General features: G+C 44.7%; 1 protein-coding gene across 2 annotated transcripts; it reads right to left on the reverse strand.

Moving 5' to 3' along the window:
• Nucleotides 1-4,918: 4,918 nt before the first annotated feature.
• On the reverse strand, nt 4,919-11,080 carry errfi1a (ERBB receptor feedback inhibitor 1a). Of its 2 annotated transcripts, none has more exons than XM_080460958.1 (4): nt 10,903-11,075; nt 8,341-8,546; nt 8,164-8,246; nt 4,919-7,984 (listed from the first exon to the last, which is right to left on the reverse strand). In XM_080460958.1, exons 2-4 carry the CDS (start codon nt 8,490-8,492, stop codon nt 6,870-6,872), a joined length of 1,350 nt encoding a protein of 449 aa, XP_080317084.1. In that variant the 5' UTR covers nt 8,493-8,546; nt 10,903-11,075; the 3' UTR covers nt 4,919-6,869. The 2 variants fall into 2 exon arrangements, with proteins under 2 accessions (XP_080317084.1, XP_080317085.1); XM_080460959.1 differs by having other exon boundaries at nt 5,623-7,984; nt 8,164-8,243; nt 10,903-11,080.
• Nucleotides 11,081-15,274: the final 4,194 nt, after the last annotated feature.

Consider the following 15,274-nt stretch of genomic DNA (forward strand, 5'->3'; position numbering starts at 1 on the left):
AAAGCCACATTCTCTGTAAGAAATCAACGTTTTCTTTGAACTTTTTACAATTTACTTTTGCTTTTTCTGGTCAGCTTTGGTCCAGATGTAAACCGTCACTGAGCTGATCTTCATGATAAATATGATCAGTGAATCCACAGTCTGACTCACAGTGCTGAGCTGCATGGTTCTTCATGACGGATCACTGAGGAACATCTGCACGGAGGAAGTACTTTCTACAAACATCAGTGAGACATGTGACCATGAAGACGTGGACTCACACAAACTTCCTGAACTTCCTCACAGCTGAGACCAGCCTCCGTCGTCCCTCATCGGATGGCATCTGCAGCATGTAGGCCAGAGCTTTGTTCAATTTCAGCTCATTCACTGGACTTGAAGTGCTTCAATCTGAATGACACTGGACGTTTTGGACCATCAGTTAATATTGTATTCATATACAGGTTATGGTATTTATGTATGATTGCTGTTGTCAACGTCATTCATAGTCTTCTGTTCTCTTAAAGTCTAGAAAGTGAGAAGATAACACAAAAGACATCGAGAGGTCAATTATGGAGACACAATAATGAGAATTAATTATTAGTTAACGCATTAACTACAATTTAATACTGATACATCATTTTGTACCGATGATTGGAGAAATCAGTTTAGTTTGTACTTAAAGAACAGACACATTGATCTTTCTGTGATCAAAACAGATTGATTGATGATCAGAACAGTCACACGATCACGTTCACTCCTGCAGGTTACCGGTTATTTTAGGAGACACAGAAAGACGTCCAAGGATAACTTGAACTCAAACTGGAGGTGATCCTGCCATGAAGCGAGCATGCTGACCATTACATCTCTGTACAGCCCAATGACAAAGTCATTTCTTAACTTTTTTTTTTAAAAAATCAGCTGTTGACTGCGCAGGCTCTGTTGTGGTCCTCTGAGGGAATCATTGCAGCTGCTGGTCACTAGATGGCATCAATGTGTTTATTTCAATGTTTCGTCTATGCAGAATGTACAAAGTAAGGGGCAATAAAAAGGGATAAAACTAAAGGAATTCGGCATTAAATTTTTCATCATATATAACAGAGCCTTCTATGGTATGAAATTACTTACTTCCATGTCGATGTGAAGCTGAAACTGGCTCTTCTTGTGCATAACAGCTGCCTAAAAGTGTCCAATAGTTGGTACGCTCCCTTTCAATAGTTGTTTTACCCAGAGCAGCTTTACACACCCCTGCTGCTGTTCAACAAGAGCCAGAAAGTCCAGTTTGGCCTGAACCACTTGTGGGTTTTGTCTCCACCTAGTGCCTCAACACAGGAAGTGCACTCACAGAGGCCTGTACCGTCACTGGACGTGCTGCTTTCCTACACAGGCACTCTGACCTGAGTAAAAATGTAACTCACAACACTCCAGTTAAATATTAACATATCTGCCCATCTCTCACAGCCAACGAGAAGAACAGTTGAACCTAAACAAAACGGCGTACACACAAATGAAGTTAAGACGTAGATTTTTACAGTCCAGCAGCACGATTATCTCCACACTTAAAAGGTGGCATGAGGTACGAGATTGAAAAAGTTTTACACAAATGACACAAATAAAGAAATAAACTCTGTTATCTCTTGGAGATATACCCGAATGCAGATAAGCATTTCCAGGTAATAAATGAAGGTCTATCAAACAAGCTCAACTCCCAATAATGAACGTCTGAATTGCAGCTATTTACATGTTACCTTATCACTTTTATTCGAAGTAAAACATTAGATTATGAAGGGGAAGGACAGGAACTAGTTGTTGAATATTATATTTTTGGAGCCATAGAAACTTTACAACCAAATCCAATGTTGGCTCTGCTTTCTGGCCTGTAGAGATGATTTTCTGTCAGGGACTTTCTCAGTCAAGTATTTTTTACTTTTCCATTCACAAATCAGTTGTGAGTAAACAATACTCAAACAATGCATATTTAAATATTTGTGCTTCCTACAGAAATACATGCTACTTGGGCAGGACTTCTATGAAATATTGCAAAACACTGTGGATTTATCTTTATAACATGAGCACAGTCAATATTATCGCTTTGGCAACACGTCTCTTACTGAGTGCAGCTTGATGCATTTTACTGGAAGAAGTCATATTTAAGGTGTGTGGTGGAAACAAAACACACATATATGGTATGTTGTAGAACAGTAGGACTCTGTCATGACAGAATAGGATTGCAAAGCTTTAAAGAAAGAAACTCCAGTTTGAGGTTAATGTTGTTGACAGTAAATATCAAGCTGTGCACTCATGGATTCTCCCCAGATTTCTTCCAACAGTCACAAAAAACATCCACTTGAGAACAAAAGACCCGAGTTGGATAGATAAGATGGAAGTTTTTCCGATGCCCTACGAAAGGTTCACATCTTGGTTAACCGCACTAAAACGTGACTGAAAATCAAAGCCGGCGTCAAACAGAAGAACAAATGCTAATTGAGACTAAAGCAGACTAACCCAGAGTATGCCTTTAGAGCAGCGGGCACTCCCAGTCCTGCGTGTTCTGGTCACCAGCCAATAATAATCACCATCAGGTGTGTTGAAGTGACGGCGGGTTGAACCCGGACAGGAGTGCAGAACCAAACGTAAATAAGGGTTAGGGTGAACTCACAATGTACGTAAACCTTTTTTTATTGTTTTTGACATGAAATATTTACCTGCAAAGAACCAATAAGTCGCTATTATAGTCCACTCAGAATTAGTTTACTTCTTTTAGAAGTAGAAAAAGCACAAGAACGTTTAATGTCAAAGCAGGAGGATGATGATCTGGATTGCACTATACTTGTAAACCACAAACAACAAATCTTGAAAACAAATTGCAGTTTAAAGAAAAGAAGAAACAAATTAAATTAAGAAAACTGGAGATATTCTGAGTTTGCAGGGTTTAATTGAAAAGCTTGTTATTAATCTATCTATTCATTTAGTGATTTATTTTAGTAAAACAAATGTAAACACAAAGAGAAACATAAAGGAATTACAGCGTGTCATTCAGGACAAACGTGTGTCATTAATGCTTACGTTAATGTTTAATGTTCAGGCTTTACAAGTACGTAAATGTTGAGTTTGATTGTTTTTGGGTTTTTGTGAGTTTTGTTGAATTTAATTGAGTTCAGTCATTTTTAGGCTTTTCTTTTTTTTATAACACTTCACATGAAACCTCACAAATAAACTGGCTGAAACCCCAAAACTCTCTCCCCCCCCCCACTGTTATTTAGAACAGGGGTGTGAAACTGCTTTTCCCAAAGTTGACTCGAAGAATTATCTCTTGATAAAAAGCAGGTTTTTAACCTGAACTATTATTATTTCTCTGTGACACTTTTCCTCAGAGTTCAAGTCATTATCTATAAATCATGATTGCATTTTTCTAAATTTTAGTTGAATAAATTAGGAAATAAACTCTTTTAATTAACCGTCTTTCTCTTCCCCACTGTAAAACCAAAACCGATAATGTAATAATGGCCAATGACATGGAAAAACCTGACCATTTAAGATGCAATGAAGCCAATAATAACACTAATTTTCATTTGATTTGGGATTTTTTGACCGACTTTAAATCGGCTAAAGACAATAAACGTGCCGCTTCACAAACACAAACTGTTTCCCGACGCCCTGGTCGAGTGTACGTTTGTCCAGAAGTCGTTCTCGTGCCTCCACATTGGAAACGGCGCGTTTCTGCAACCGTGCAAAACATTGTGCACAGGAAGAGCTGCAAAAGGACCGACAGATAGAGAGCAGCGGGTAATTGGACCATAATCATAATTTACGTGGTAATTGTAATGATTAAAGCCATTTAAAGTTAGTCAGACCTCTTGCATCAGCAATGTCACCAAAGGTAATAATTTACTGTGGCCACACTTGTGTTCAGTCAAGAAAGAGGAAAAGCCAGAGAAAGAACTGAGATTGTGACCAAAACAAGCCTCCGTGTGTGTGTGTGTGTGTGTGTGTGTGTGTGTGTGTGTGTGTGTGTGTGTGTGTGTGTGTGTGTGTGTGTGTGTGTGTGTGTGTGTGTGTGTGTGGTGGTGGTTTCAGAAGAAAGTGTAAAACAGAATATGTACAGCTTGAGGTTGTTGTTTTATTCTACGTATCCCTCACGGATTTATCAGTTGATGTCTGACTTGATAAGAGAAGAAAAATGCTTCAGAAGTCAAATCATGGAAATTGTGAAAGTCACATGTCTGCCTTCTGGACAAAAGCACCGATGTCTTCAGATGTTATAGCAAAAAAACAACAACAAAAAGTAAAGTATGTTGCTGCTATTTAATAATAAAAAAAGAAAGATAGAATTCCAAACCAGACTCTTGCAGCTCGTGTGTTTCTTTCCACCGGCCGTCATTAGAAATGAGCAGCGTCTTTCTTCAGTTGCCATAATCACCACCCATGCGGTCGCCTAGCAGCTCGCCTCTGAGCGAAGCAGGTGAAAGGGTTTGCAGGCGTCCTAGATCGTTCAGACTGGCTGCCTTTGTTCCTCTGGAACAATCCTGCAACTACCCACAGCTGTGAGCAGCAAGTCTGCAGAAATGTAGAGAGCCGCCTCAATCCTGCGTCTGTTTTGCAGCCAAACGTGACATGAAGTGGTCGGATGCTTCCACGTGGTCGACGCCGTTTATGGCTGCTTTGTCCGGCCACATGGACTCAATGGCCACTAAAAACTGGGAAACACCTTGCGACATTGCTGTTGTTAAAAAGCTCCTGGTGCAGAGGTGGCAGACCTGCAGGAGGAAACCTTGCTCCAAGCAGGAAGAGGAAGGTGCTACACTGTACGCCCGTCACTCTCCTTTCTCTGGATAGAGGCCAGTCACAATAAGGCACAGCGTGTGGGTGTGTGGCTGATAAAACAGGCCGAACAGCTGAGGTAACTCTTGACGGACTCAAGAAGGAGAACGAGGCGAGCTCATAAATAAGTCATTTTATTTTTGCGTTCTTTTCACAGACTATATATATATATATATATATAAATGTATCAACTATTCATGACAAATGGAATTGTTAAATACTGTACACAGCATACTGAACAGTGCATGTCTTCACCACAGCAGAGAAGTTATTTCTTGACAAACTGGTCTTCATTCAGTTTTATTATTTCTAATAAGACATATGAATACCTTAAGATTAAATAGTATTGGTGTGAGATGTAAACATTGTTTTTGTACATTTAAGTTGAAAGCGACGTTGTGTCGGCCGGAGGGAGAAGGAAGAGTGTACTTCAATGACCGATTGACCTCAGCAGGTATCTGTTTCCCCAAACTGAACACCGCGTTTGATAACCGAGGGTAACTTCAATACGTGTGCTACATTTTCTATATCGTCCCGGCTCTCCGTGGATAATCTACAACAATAAAATTCATATATTTTTCTGGGCTGCCAGCAGCCAAAGTCTTTCAGACCACACCCACTGCAATCATGTAAGGCAGGAATGCATGTGCAGAACAGGAAAGTCTGTCGGGCAGGTAAACCCTGCAGTGGCTTTGTAATGCGTCTGTATTAACAGGCGAGCCGAACATCTCGGATCTACAATCTCTGCTCAAGGATATCCGGTTAGAATCGACTGCGTCTCTCTCAACTGTAACTTATTATCAATTCTTTTTTTCTTTTAAACTGCATCAGGTCACATATGGAGCTCCTTACCTCATCTTTTGAAGATTATATCTGTCAGATTTTGTCTTTTGGACACGATTCAAAACAGAAACTGTTTTTTTTTTTTGTTTTTTTTTCATAAGTAAAAAGAGTTTTATCAAAGTGAGGTAGTACTCGAGGCAAAAATCGTTCCAAGCAATGACTCACAGCTTGACAAAAAAAAAAAAAAAAAAAAAGCTCCTCTTCGTCGTTTGAGGGGGTTTTCAGTAAGAATCGCATACATTCACTTTATGTTCAACAGACCGATTTCTGTGCAACACAACAGATCTGGAGGAAAGGAAAGCAGATGCACGTCTCAGAGGGCCGTACGCAAAAAAAACCACACAGTAACAAGCATCTCTGACAGAACCGGAGAAAGTCCCTCTGTGTACCAAAGAACACTTCCTACTGCTGTTCACAAAACACACAAACACACTCAACAGACTCCATCGACATCATATAAGCTGCACTAGACATTCCAGTGGAAACATGCATAGCTACCAGTAATGTACCCACCTCTTAAGTACAAAATGTACCATGACAATGTGCCATGTGAGAGAGAAAGACAACAAAAAAACCACTACTTTACTACGACAGGATCCCCGAGTGCAGCTGAAACTACACCAGAGCACAGAGACCAGATCAGTGTTGTAAATACAAGAGCAACCACATCCGTGTTCTAGCATCCTTCATATAGTTTAAAATTAACAGACGGGGCTCGTATTTGTACTTCATAATATTAAGTGATACATTACTGACCTCCTGTCCCTTGTGAGATACAAAAGCAGCATCGAAACGCCCCAGTGAAACTCTCACAGCACATCCACGCCATTGTAGACGTTAAACACTGAGCGCGCGAGGTTCAAGGCCTGCTTGTACCTTCTCACTGTACCGCATAGTCGGCAAAAAAAAAACAAAAAAACAGAAAAACAAACTGCACAATATTGAATGTCATGAAATAAAAAAAAATCTTATCAAAAATAAGCTCTCCGATGTTGAAGTCGGCCCACAAGCTCGAGTCAGACGCAAGTTGTGGTAGCGACTCCAACATTACCAGTAACTGTATGCAGTGCACACATACCCTGTGTGTTCAGAATACATAGAGGGTAAATTAAGAAATAAAACAAAACAAAAAAAACAGTAAAAGCAGCAGTTTGAGGGTTATGAGCATCCAGTTTCACTGTTTCATCAGCTGCTTGCTGCTCATGCACACTAGAGTCCTGGGCTACTTTTCAAACCAAATCCACGGGTGCTTTCCTCCTGGTGTGGCAGTCGCAGGGCGAGTCGCCGGGCGAACACTGGGGCATAAGGTAGTAATGTGTGGCGCTGGCCTTTTTGCCATCTTCCATAATGGGATGGATGCACGGGGGCCCTTCGCTGTTCTGTCTCTGGAAACTCCGACCGCTCACGAACTTGGAATCCGGTGCAAAGCTCTGTGTGGGGGGCATCACTCCGTTGATGTATGTGGGGAGGCTCTTGGGGCTGGGGGTCCGGGAGCTCCCCCAGGCCAGCGGGTCTCTCGGGGGCACCTTGGGCGGCTTGTCGTCGTCGCTGTAAGCCCCGGATGAAACCTCTGCCGACCAGCGGCGGCAGTCCCCCGTCTTCGGATTTGAACGTGGCGGGATGGGAGGGGGTACTTCCTGTCTGTCCAGGTGGTTCGTGTGACGTCTGGGACACGCGAGGCGCGGCAGCGAGGGTTTGTTTAAAGATCCAGCCGGGCCCGAGTGAGACCGACGCAACCTCCGACTTTTCTCCTGCTGCCTCGGACAGACCGCGGGCTGAGGAGGCGGCTGCAGCTGCTGCTGCTGCTGCTGCTGCTGCTGCTGCTGCTGCTGCTGCTGCTGCTGCTGCTGCTGCTGCTGACTCTGTTCCCGCACTTCGTGCAGAGCGGGGGTCGGATGCTGATGATGATGATGATGCTGCTGCTGATGATGATGATGCTGCCTGCTCTCAGGTGCTATCGGACCGTCATAGTAAGCATAATTAATCTGTCCGCAGTTCTTGAAGCTCCTTCGGTTGAGGACTCCGCACCGGAAAGGCGAGGATTTGGAACACTGATCAGACACCAGGCGGCAGCTCTCGTCCGTACTGGTGAAAAACTCGACCTCGCTGTCCATGGGGGACACGTCTGTCTGTAAAGGGATGGGGGGCAGAGGCTTAGAACATCTGTCCGGAGTCTGTGGGGGGCTGCTGCACTCGTAGAAGGAGAGTTTCTGGAATGAGGGGACCACCTGGTCATTGTCCACAGGACTGGGGGTGAATGGATCGGTGCTGCAGAACAGGGGGAGGAGGGAAGGCCGGGATTTCTTTGGCGGTAACCTTTGTGAGCTGGGACTGTGTTTATGCCCTGTGGGAGAGGAAACATGAGATTAAAGTTGGTGAACTGCACTCACTGGAAAAAGAAAAATATCAATTGAAGCAAAAAAAAGGAGCAGATAATTGAAGCACCATTCTTCCAGTGCGCTCAGTGACACGGTGTAAGATTTGTAAAACAGGCAGGGTGAACACCAACAAGTCCAAACTTACTCTCGTAGCTCGGAGGCGACGCTTTGTGCTGGACTCGACTGCTGTAATCCGTGTTTGCAGAGTTCATGCTGAAGTAGAAGCTGCTGAAGAAGAAAACGTGCATTTCAACAATCAGAGAATTTATTCAGGGAACCGTCCCTCCCCTCCTGCAACGGAGCGTTCATCCCCCACACTCACTTGTCCAGCTCGTGGCGTTGCCTCCACGAGGGTTTGGATCCAGCCATGCTGTGGCAGTAGCTGCCCCGGAGGAAGGGGTTTTCTATGGGAAAAGAGATCTCCTGGGCAGTCAGGCCCACTGTGGACATGCTCCAGACACACTCGGGTCGCATCAAAGCCAGGAAACACTGGGATCGCCCGGCTGGCTGCCCCTGCTTCGGGTGCACCTGGAACACGGCCAAAACACAACGATGAGTGATGGAGGAAGAAGACGGACAAAAGGAAACTGGGAAAAACAGAAGGCTGAGGACGACTGATCCTGATATCAGAGACAAACTAGAGGAGCAGAAAGATGTTTTTATTGGGCGAGTGTTTTGTTCTGACTTTGTAAATGAAATCTTTGGGACACAGGAGTGGCAGGAGCTCAAGCTGACAAGCCTTTAGAACAGCCGTGTCTCAGCTCGACATGAGAACGTGTCATTTAAAACCTCCTGATCACAGCGTTGTACACAGAAAGATTGAATCAGATCAAATAGAGTCAAAAGGTCTGAATGGACATTTAATAACTGTGTCTACATTTATAGAGCTCTTGGCCTTAAATGAAGTTTACAGACGCTCTGCTTGTGTGTTATGAAAAGAAAATAAAAATAAAATAAGCATTCATCCATTAATACCAGATTAGACAAATGTGCGAGAAACGGAAACAAAGAAATGAAACTTTAGTTTAACCAAACTGGGAAAAATGGATTTGTTGAAAAATGAAAAGCAAAAAATGACCGTTTCTATATTCAGCGACGCTTTTTTTATTTTTCCTCCCTGAGTTAATCAAAGTTCTGCAAAACTGAACATTTCAACATTTCTCTGCCTCCAGATGCTTTATTGACTTACGAGCGTTCGAAAACGTGACTGCACTGAGCCGCAGCACTGCAATCCTGCTCGTCTTGAAACGGCGGCGCGAGGGGCTCCTCCGGTTACTGGAGATACACCTGATGTCGCAAGAGCTCCTCGTGTCAAAGGGCCTGAATGTTTCCATCATGTCAAGTACGTGTCGGGGCCGAGTAAACAATGTATACAACTCCCAGAGGGATGGGAACCTCGCACCACGTCCGTGTTTCTGGGACGAGTCGTTCGTTTGAAGACGATTCTGATAGGACTTTTTTTTTCTCTTCAAACTGGATTTACTGTACTGAATGATCGTAAAAAAGTCCACTTTATTTTGAAATAAGGAGGAGGATTTCTCGCGCTCTAAAGCAAGAGCAATGTGGGTTAACACACTTTCTGTGCACCATTAATCTTAATTCTCTGAATTCATCAGAACAGGTGCACCCATCTCTTGTGTGGAGCGCAGTGCAGAGACGAGCTGTCCTCCTCATAATGCAGGGGTGATGACGGAGGAGAACACGGCCCCTCGTTCCCGGTCTCCTATGAGCCATATTTATGTGCCGCCCTGACAGCTGCTGAGAAACAAAGCTCTAAAACAACAGGAAGCCCGGGGCAATCGGCCCGAGCCAGACTGCCCAACAAGGCATGCGACACCCCCCCCTCCTGCCCAGGGCCGTCAATTCGGTTCGGCGAGGACGGGAAGCAACATGATCCCTGATAATGAACCCCCCGGGGCCTGAGCTTCCTCTTCAACAGGTGCAAAGACAGTTCATCCTGGCAGTTAACCGGAGGAACGTTTACAGGCAACTGGATTAAACAAATGATGTAGTCATGCTGAGCATCAGCCCTCCTAGAGAGGAATTCCTCAAGTCAATTAAATCAGATCATTTGACCTGAGAATGAAGGTCTTTTTATAGAAGAGTGTGTGTGTGTGTGTGTGTGAATGTGTGTGAATGTGTGTGAATGTGTGTGTGTGTGATGGGGAAACATCAGTGTTTCCTCAGATTGAGGCCTGCAGCAGCCACTTCAGTGAGGCCTTGGAGGAGGTAGTTCACACCCCGCTCCTGACACCCCTGCAGCGGTTTCCGAGCAACCATACCCGCTCTACCTGTGCGGCAGGCGCGCCGTGCCGCGCGCGCACGGCGCGCACACACCCCCTCACTTTACAGGCCCGGCATCATAATGGTTAAAAGCCCTCCAGCGGGCAGGTGACTCACAACACAGCACACAAGGCAGCTATTTGGCAAGACCAGGTAATGATGATGCCTAATGAATTGTTATTTCCTTTTTTTTGTTTTTTTTTGTTTGAGCGGTAAAGATACTAATTGATATTGGAGCACAAAAAGACGCATCCGAGCAGGTCGGAGGCGCTGCAGGCGGAGAAACGTTAAAACGACTCTTTGAGAAAACTTCTTTTGAATGTACACGGTGTACAGACTGTTTAATACAGCTGATACACAGCTATATGTATTTAAATTTATATCATGTTGATTAAGCTGAAGTTGCTCCTTCAGGGAGTCTGACAAGCAACACAATAATAATAATAATAATAATAAATAAAAAAAAGGCATACTAAATCAATCGATGATCCTTTCAGGAGATGGAGTTGCATCAATCACGAGTGTGTCAGTCAGGCTGGCAGCAGCCCACAAACCAGACGGGGGGCTTCGCACAGCAGCACAAACAAGAACATTCACTCACCTAAACAACTCCGCCGACTTGACCCCTACAATCCTCTGTGGTCAAAACAAAGCGGCTCCTCGCTTCCTGCCCCAGGTTTGATCGGAGCCTCTAATCTGCTGCTGCTCTATTGCATCATGGACAGTGCGCCACGGAGTTGGCGTCGCTGCGATTCTATTCTGACACTTTGAGATAAGTCTACTATTGTAGTGAGCAACGTCTTATAGGCGGCAGCGCGCTGGACGCGGCGCAGACTCCGCCTCGCGCCACTTGCTCTTAAAGGCGCAGCCCTCCCTTTTCCTCGTGCGCGTCTCTCTGCAGAGCGCATGCAACCGCTGCAAGCTCAGTGCATGCACAGGTTCCGAGCTTCTCTCTCTCTCTGTTTCTTCATTTCTTTCTTTTTTTTACTATTCGTGCCATATATGACTTTGCCAGAAAAAGCTGCACCGACCTGCAGGAAGACAGAGGCGGTGATGGTGGATGGCTGCAGGTTAGATAACAGCCAGCAGGCTAAAGAAACACTCTTATATGGCCTGTGCTCAGCTGCAAGATGAGCGGAGCTGCCTGATCATTATCCCTTTCTGTCTTTACACAACACAATATCAGCTTAACTTTGAGGCAACAGGTTTTCTATGGAAGTAGGTAATGTATTCTGTCTTCACACCTTCATGTCCCCCCCCCCCCCAGCTACTTAGCCTACTTAGACCTTAAAGTGGTGTATTAACTTTGTTACCTCCCCTAACTGGGCTAAACAAACCCAACACTGACATGCACACTAACCAAACACACCGACACAATAGCAACAAGCAGCCTGTTGGATCAAGAGCGACAGAAAGTAGAGGCGTGTGTGTGTGTGTGTGTGTGTGTGTGTGTGTGTGTGTGTGTGTGTGTGTGTGTGTGTGTGTGTGTGTGTGTGTGTGTGTCGCCAAAGGGAGAACAGGCTGTTCTTATGCCTCTGTATGTGAATCCTTCACAACCTGCCCACGGGGCCTCCCCAAATCCAGCAGGCTTACCATGACATACTCGGCCCCCCACATTGACCAGACCAGCTAATCTCCCGTCACAATTTCCTGAACATTTTTGGGGGATTCCTCAGTGCCAGTTGTGAGCCGCAGAGAGAACAGAGAGTATTTATGTGGTGGACCTTTAGAGGTTGTTGAAACGTGTGTGATAAGAATATAGGGGGTCGGTTATGCAAATATTTCCCGGGTGGTGAGAATCCGGTGGGGCTCAGTTGGTGAAGCGGGTCGTCCTTCCATTGCCAGGGTGTGGAAACAATCTCCCATCTCGCCCGGCACGTAGGTCCAAGCGTCCTTGAGCAAGACGCCGAATCCCAAAATGCTCCAATGGGAAGTGTTGAGTGCTTCGCGTAGCAGCGCGTCGTGAACGAGGTGAAGCGGTTTGCTGAAGCGCTAAAAATCAATGCGTGATGGAGGCGCAACGCTGCCATCGATCGCACTTTCAAAAGGTCAAAAGATCCTGACGGGACAAAACAACGGGACACAGACACACTCATTCACATCGACGGGGACAGTGAGGCTGTTCACATGAGAACATTACACTGGAAACTGCACCGCTTTTCCATTTGGTAACAGGAACGTCGGTGCTTTTGTGATCTGGCCCTGCATGTTGAAAACAGCACGGTGTAAACATTCAATCCACTCAACATCTGCGCCACATGTGTCACTGCTGACCCAGATGATAGTGTAATAACCGGTGGTAAATGTGCACTGTTAAAATTTAAAGGCGTGAGCGGCACAACCACTCAGGAATCTTCCATTGTTGCTGTTGTCTGTGGACTGTTGACTGCAGCACACATGTGCAGGGCTGCACGTTCCAGATAAAGCTGCTTCTTCTTCTCTGTTCACATGGAAACCCAAAATCCTTGTTTAAATTATACCTGAGAAAAACAAATGGGTCCCATTTACATGTTTTGGGGAGAACATGCAAACAGCAGGTTCAGAAAGGCTGAACTCCACCCCTTGTGCAGACTTGCACCAAAACAGATAACTAGATGTATAAAAGTGATAAAAACTTGCATGTATAATGAACCAAAGTTCAGTGGATACGTGTGTGTGTGTGTGTGTGTGTGTGTGTGTGTGTGTGTGTGTGTGTGTGTGTGTGTGTGTGTGTGTGTGTGTGTGTGTGTCTCCGCTTTACTGCGGCGAGTCTGTTATTGAATCTGTGTTCCACCACATTCACTGAGAAAACAAAGGACTGACGTCTCTCCTCCCACTTCACCACCCCCCACCCCCCTTCGCCTCGCCTCGCCGTGATGTCATCACTCACAGGAAGTGCCTTATAAAGTTAGTCGGGGAGGGGAGAGGAAAAAGTCAGGGGAGGGAGATAAGCAGGCAGCCCTGATGAGAGCTGGAGATGGCAGATGAAAGGAGTCATGTCTGAGAGGATATCCTTCTTAGAATTGTTCTGCCTTCTCCTGGCTTCTGACTCACGCTGTGTTTTATTCACCACTTCCACTGCCTGCCCCCCCCCCCCCCCCCCCCCCCCCCCCAAAAAAAAGAAATGACACCTTTGGCTCGTTTTCCTCACAGCTGCTTCTGAAACAGAGGAATTTCCTTTTTTTCTAGCTCACACAATGACAGACTCACAAAGTTACGCCTCTCAGCTGATCACTGAGTCGTTTCCTGACAGGAAGAGTAGAGAGAGAGAGAGAGAGAGAGAGAGAGAGAGAGGAGAAAAAAAGAAGATATTATGACTGTAAATGATTTATTCCCTGTGGAGGTCACGGCATCGATTGCCTCTGCCTGCTGAAGTAATTTAATTACATGCAGATTCAGACCACATCCAAAGTTCACACTGATATAAACACAACAGCAAAAGGTTAACTGTTGAAGTGAGGTGACGTCAGGTGACACACACACACACACACACACACACACACACACACACACACACACACACACACACAAACCAAAGGCCGTTTCTCTTAACGACGAAAGCTGATCAGGCATTTAATATTGTGAGTCTGCAGCGTTGGAGTTTAATCATGTGGAAGTTTAAAAGCAGAAAGTCATTTCTCCTTAATCCCGGTGTTGTTCAGTCATGCACACATTTTTTTTATTTTTTTTTTTTACAACCACGACCCCAAAACAGCTGAATTTAACTGCTCCTATCTTTAAAGGTTTTTTTCTTTGCAGAGTTCGTGGACTCAAAGTGAGCGGTGTTATTGTTTCTGGACGGACACATGTCAGCTACACCCCGTGGTTTTATCACCAGATAGGGTTTGCTGAGTCGTCATGGAGATTAAGATTGTAGTCATACAATAACAGGTGGTTGCATGGGAAGCGGATCATGACCTCCCTCTGGGGCGGCGTCCGGCGAACTCCATCCTAAAGACCCTTCACACGGACTTCTCAGCTGACGTTTTTTTTTTTTTTTTTTTTTTTTAAATGTTGTCTGTTAAAGTGTGACGTGGCTGTTGGTGCCCCAAAAAAGAGCGTCGTTTCTCAGGGTGAACACGCTGCGATGACAGACGGCTCAACTGGCCTGAAACAAACAAAGACAACAGGAAGTCAAATAAAGTCATGCTACAGGCCTGGATCTCCTCTTCTTTGGACAAACACATAATCGTCCCATCCTATTTGTTGACTAACTCCAAAAAGCAGATTTATTTATTTACCCCCCCCCCCCCCCCCCCCCCCCCAATAACAACATGGAAATACCAATGCTTTAATACAAGTATGCAGAAAATCACGTGTTATAGCTCAATATGTTGTACATGGTTCTGTTTTCTTTATTAAATTCAATCCCTGCACACAATTTCTTTTTCATAATTTACTCCTGAGGCGTGGATGAGCTCCCAACAGTTTGATAGAAACAGCAAACCGAGGCTGTAATCGACACCAGAACACCAAAAAACAGGAAATGTCGAAATGCCTGAGACGTTTCAATTTCACACGTACGGCAGGGCAGGGTAAATATTTGCTTTCAATCTGCCTTGTCCGGGCCTCTGGAGGGTTAACCAAATATTGTCCTGGCAAACTTTAAGTCTTGTCGTTTCAACCGAGGCTGCCGGGGTATTATTGCTCACAATGTCAATTCTCATCACGACCACGACGTAGTGATCCTCTCGTCACTTTTTCCAGCAGTTTGATGCGGAATTTCACAACACTTAAATCAACTGAAATGAATTTCCTGAACTGGAACTGGACTCAGCTGAGTCAACAGATGTTAAGAAATTAACGTAATGATGAGAAAAGACGATTGAAATGAGGGGAATATAGGTGAACTTTAATGTGTTGATTATTGTATTGCTGCAATTTTATGTAGAACTGATGAGGCGGACGATTTTCTGATTTGGACTTTTCTACCATGAGGGTGTGATTTTGAAAGATAAATATTTTTAAAAAATAAGAGAAAAGAGCAGTAGACG

This window comes from Lipophrys pholis, assembly GCF_963383615.2.
Source record: "Lipophrys pholis genome assembly, chromosome: 4".
NCBI classification, from domain to species: Eukaryota; Metazoa; Chordata; class Actinopteri; order Blenniiformes; family Blenniidae; genus Lipophrys; species Lipophrys pholis.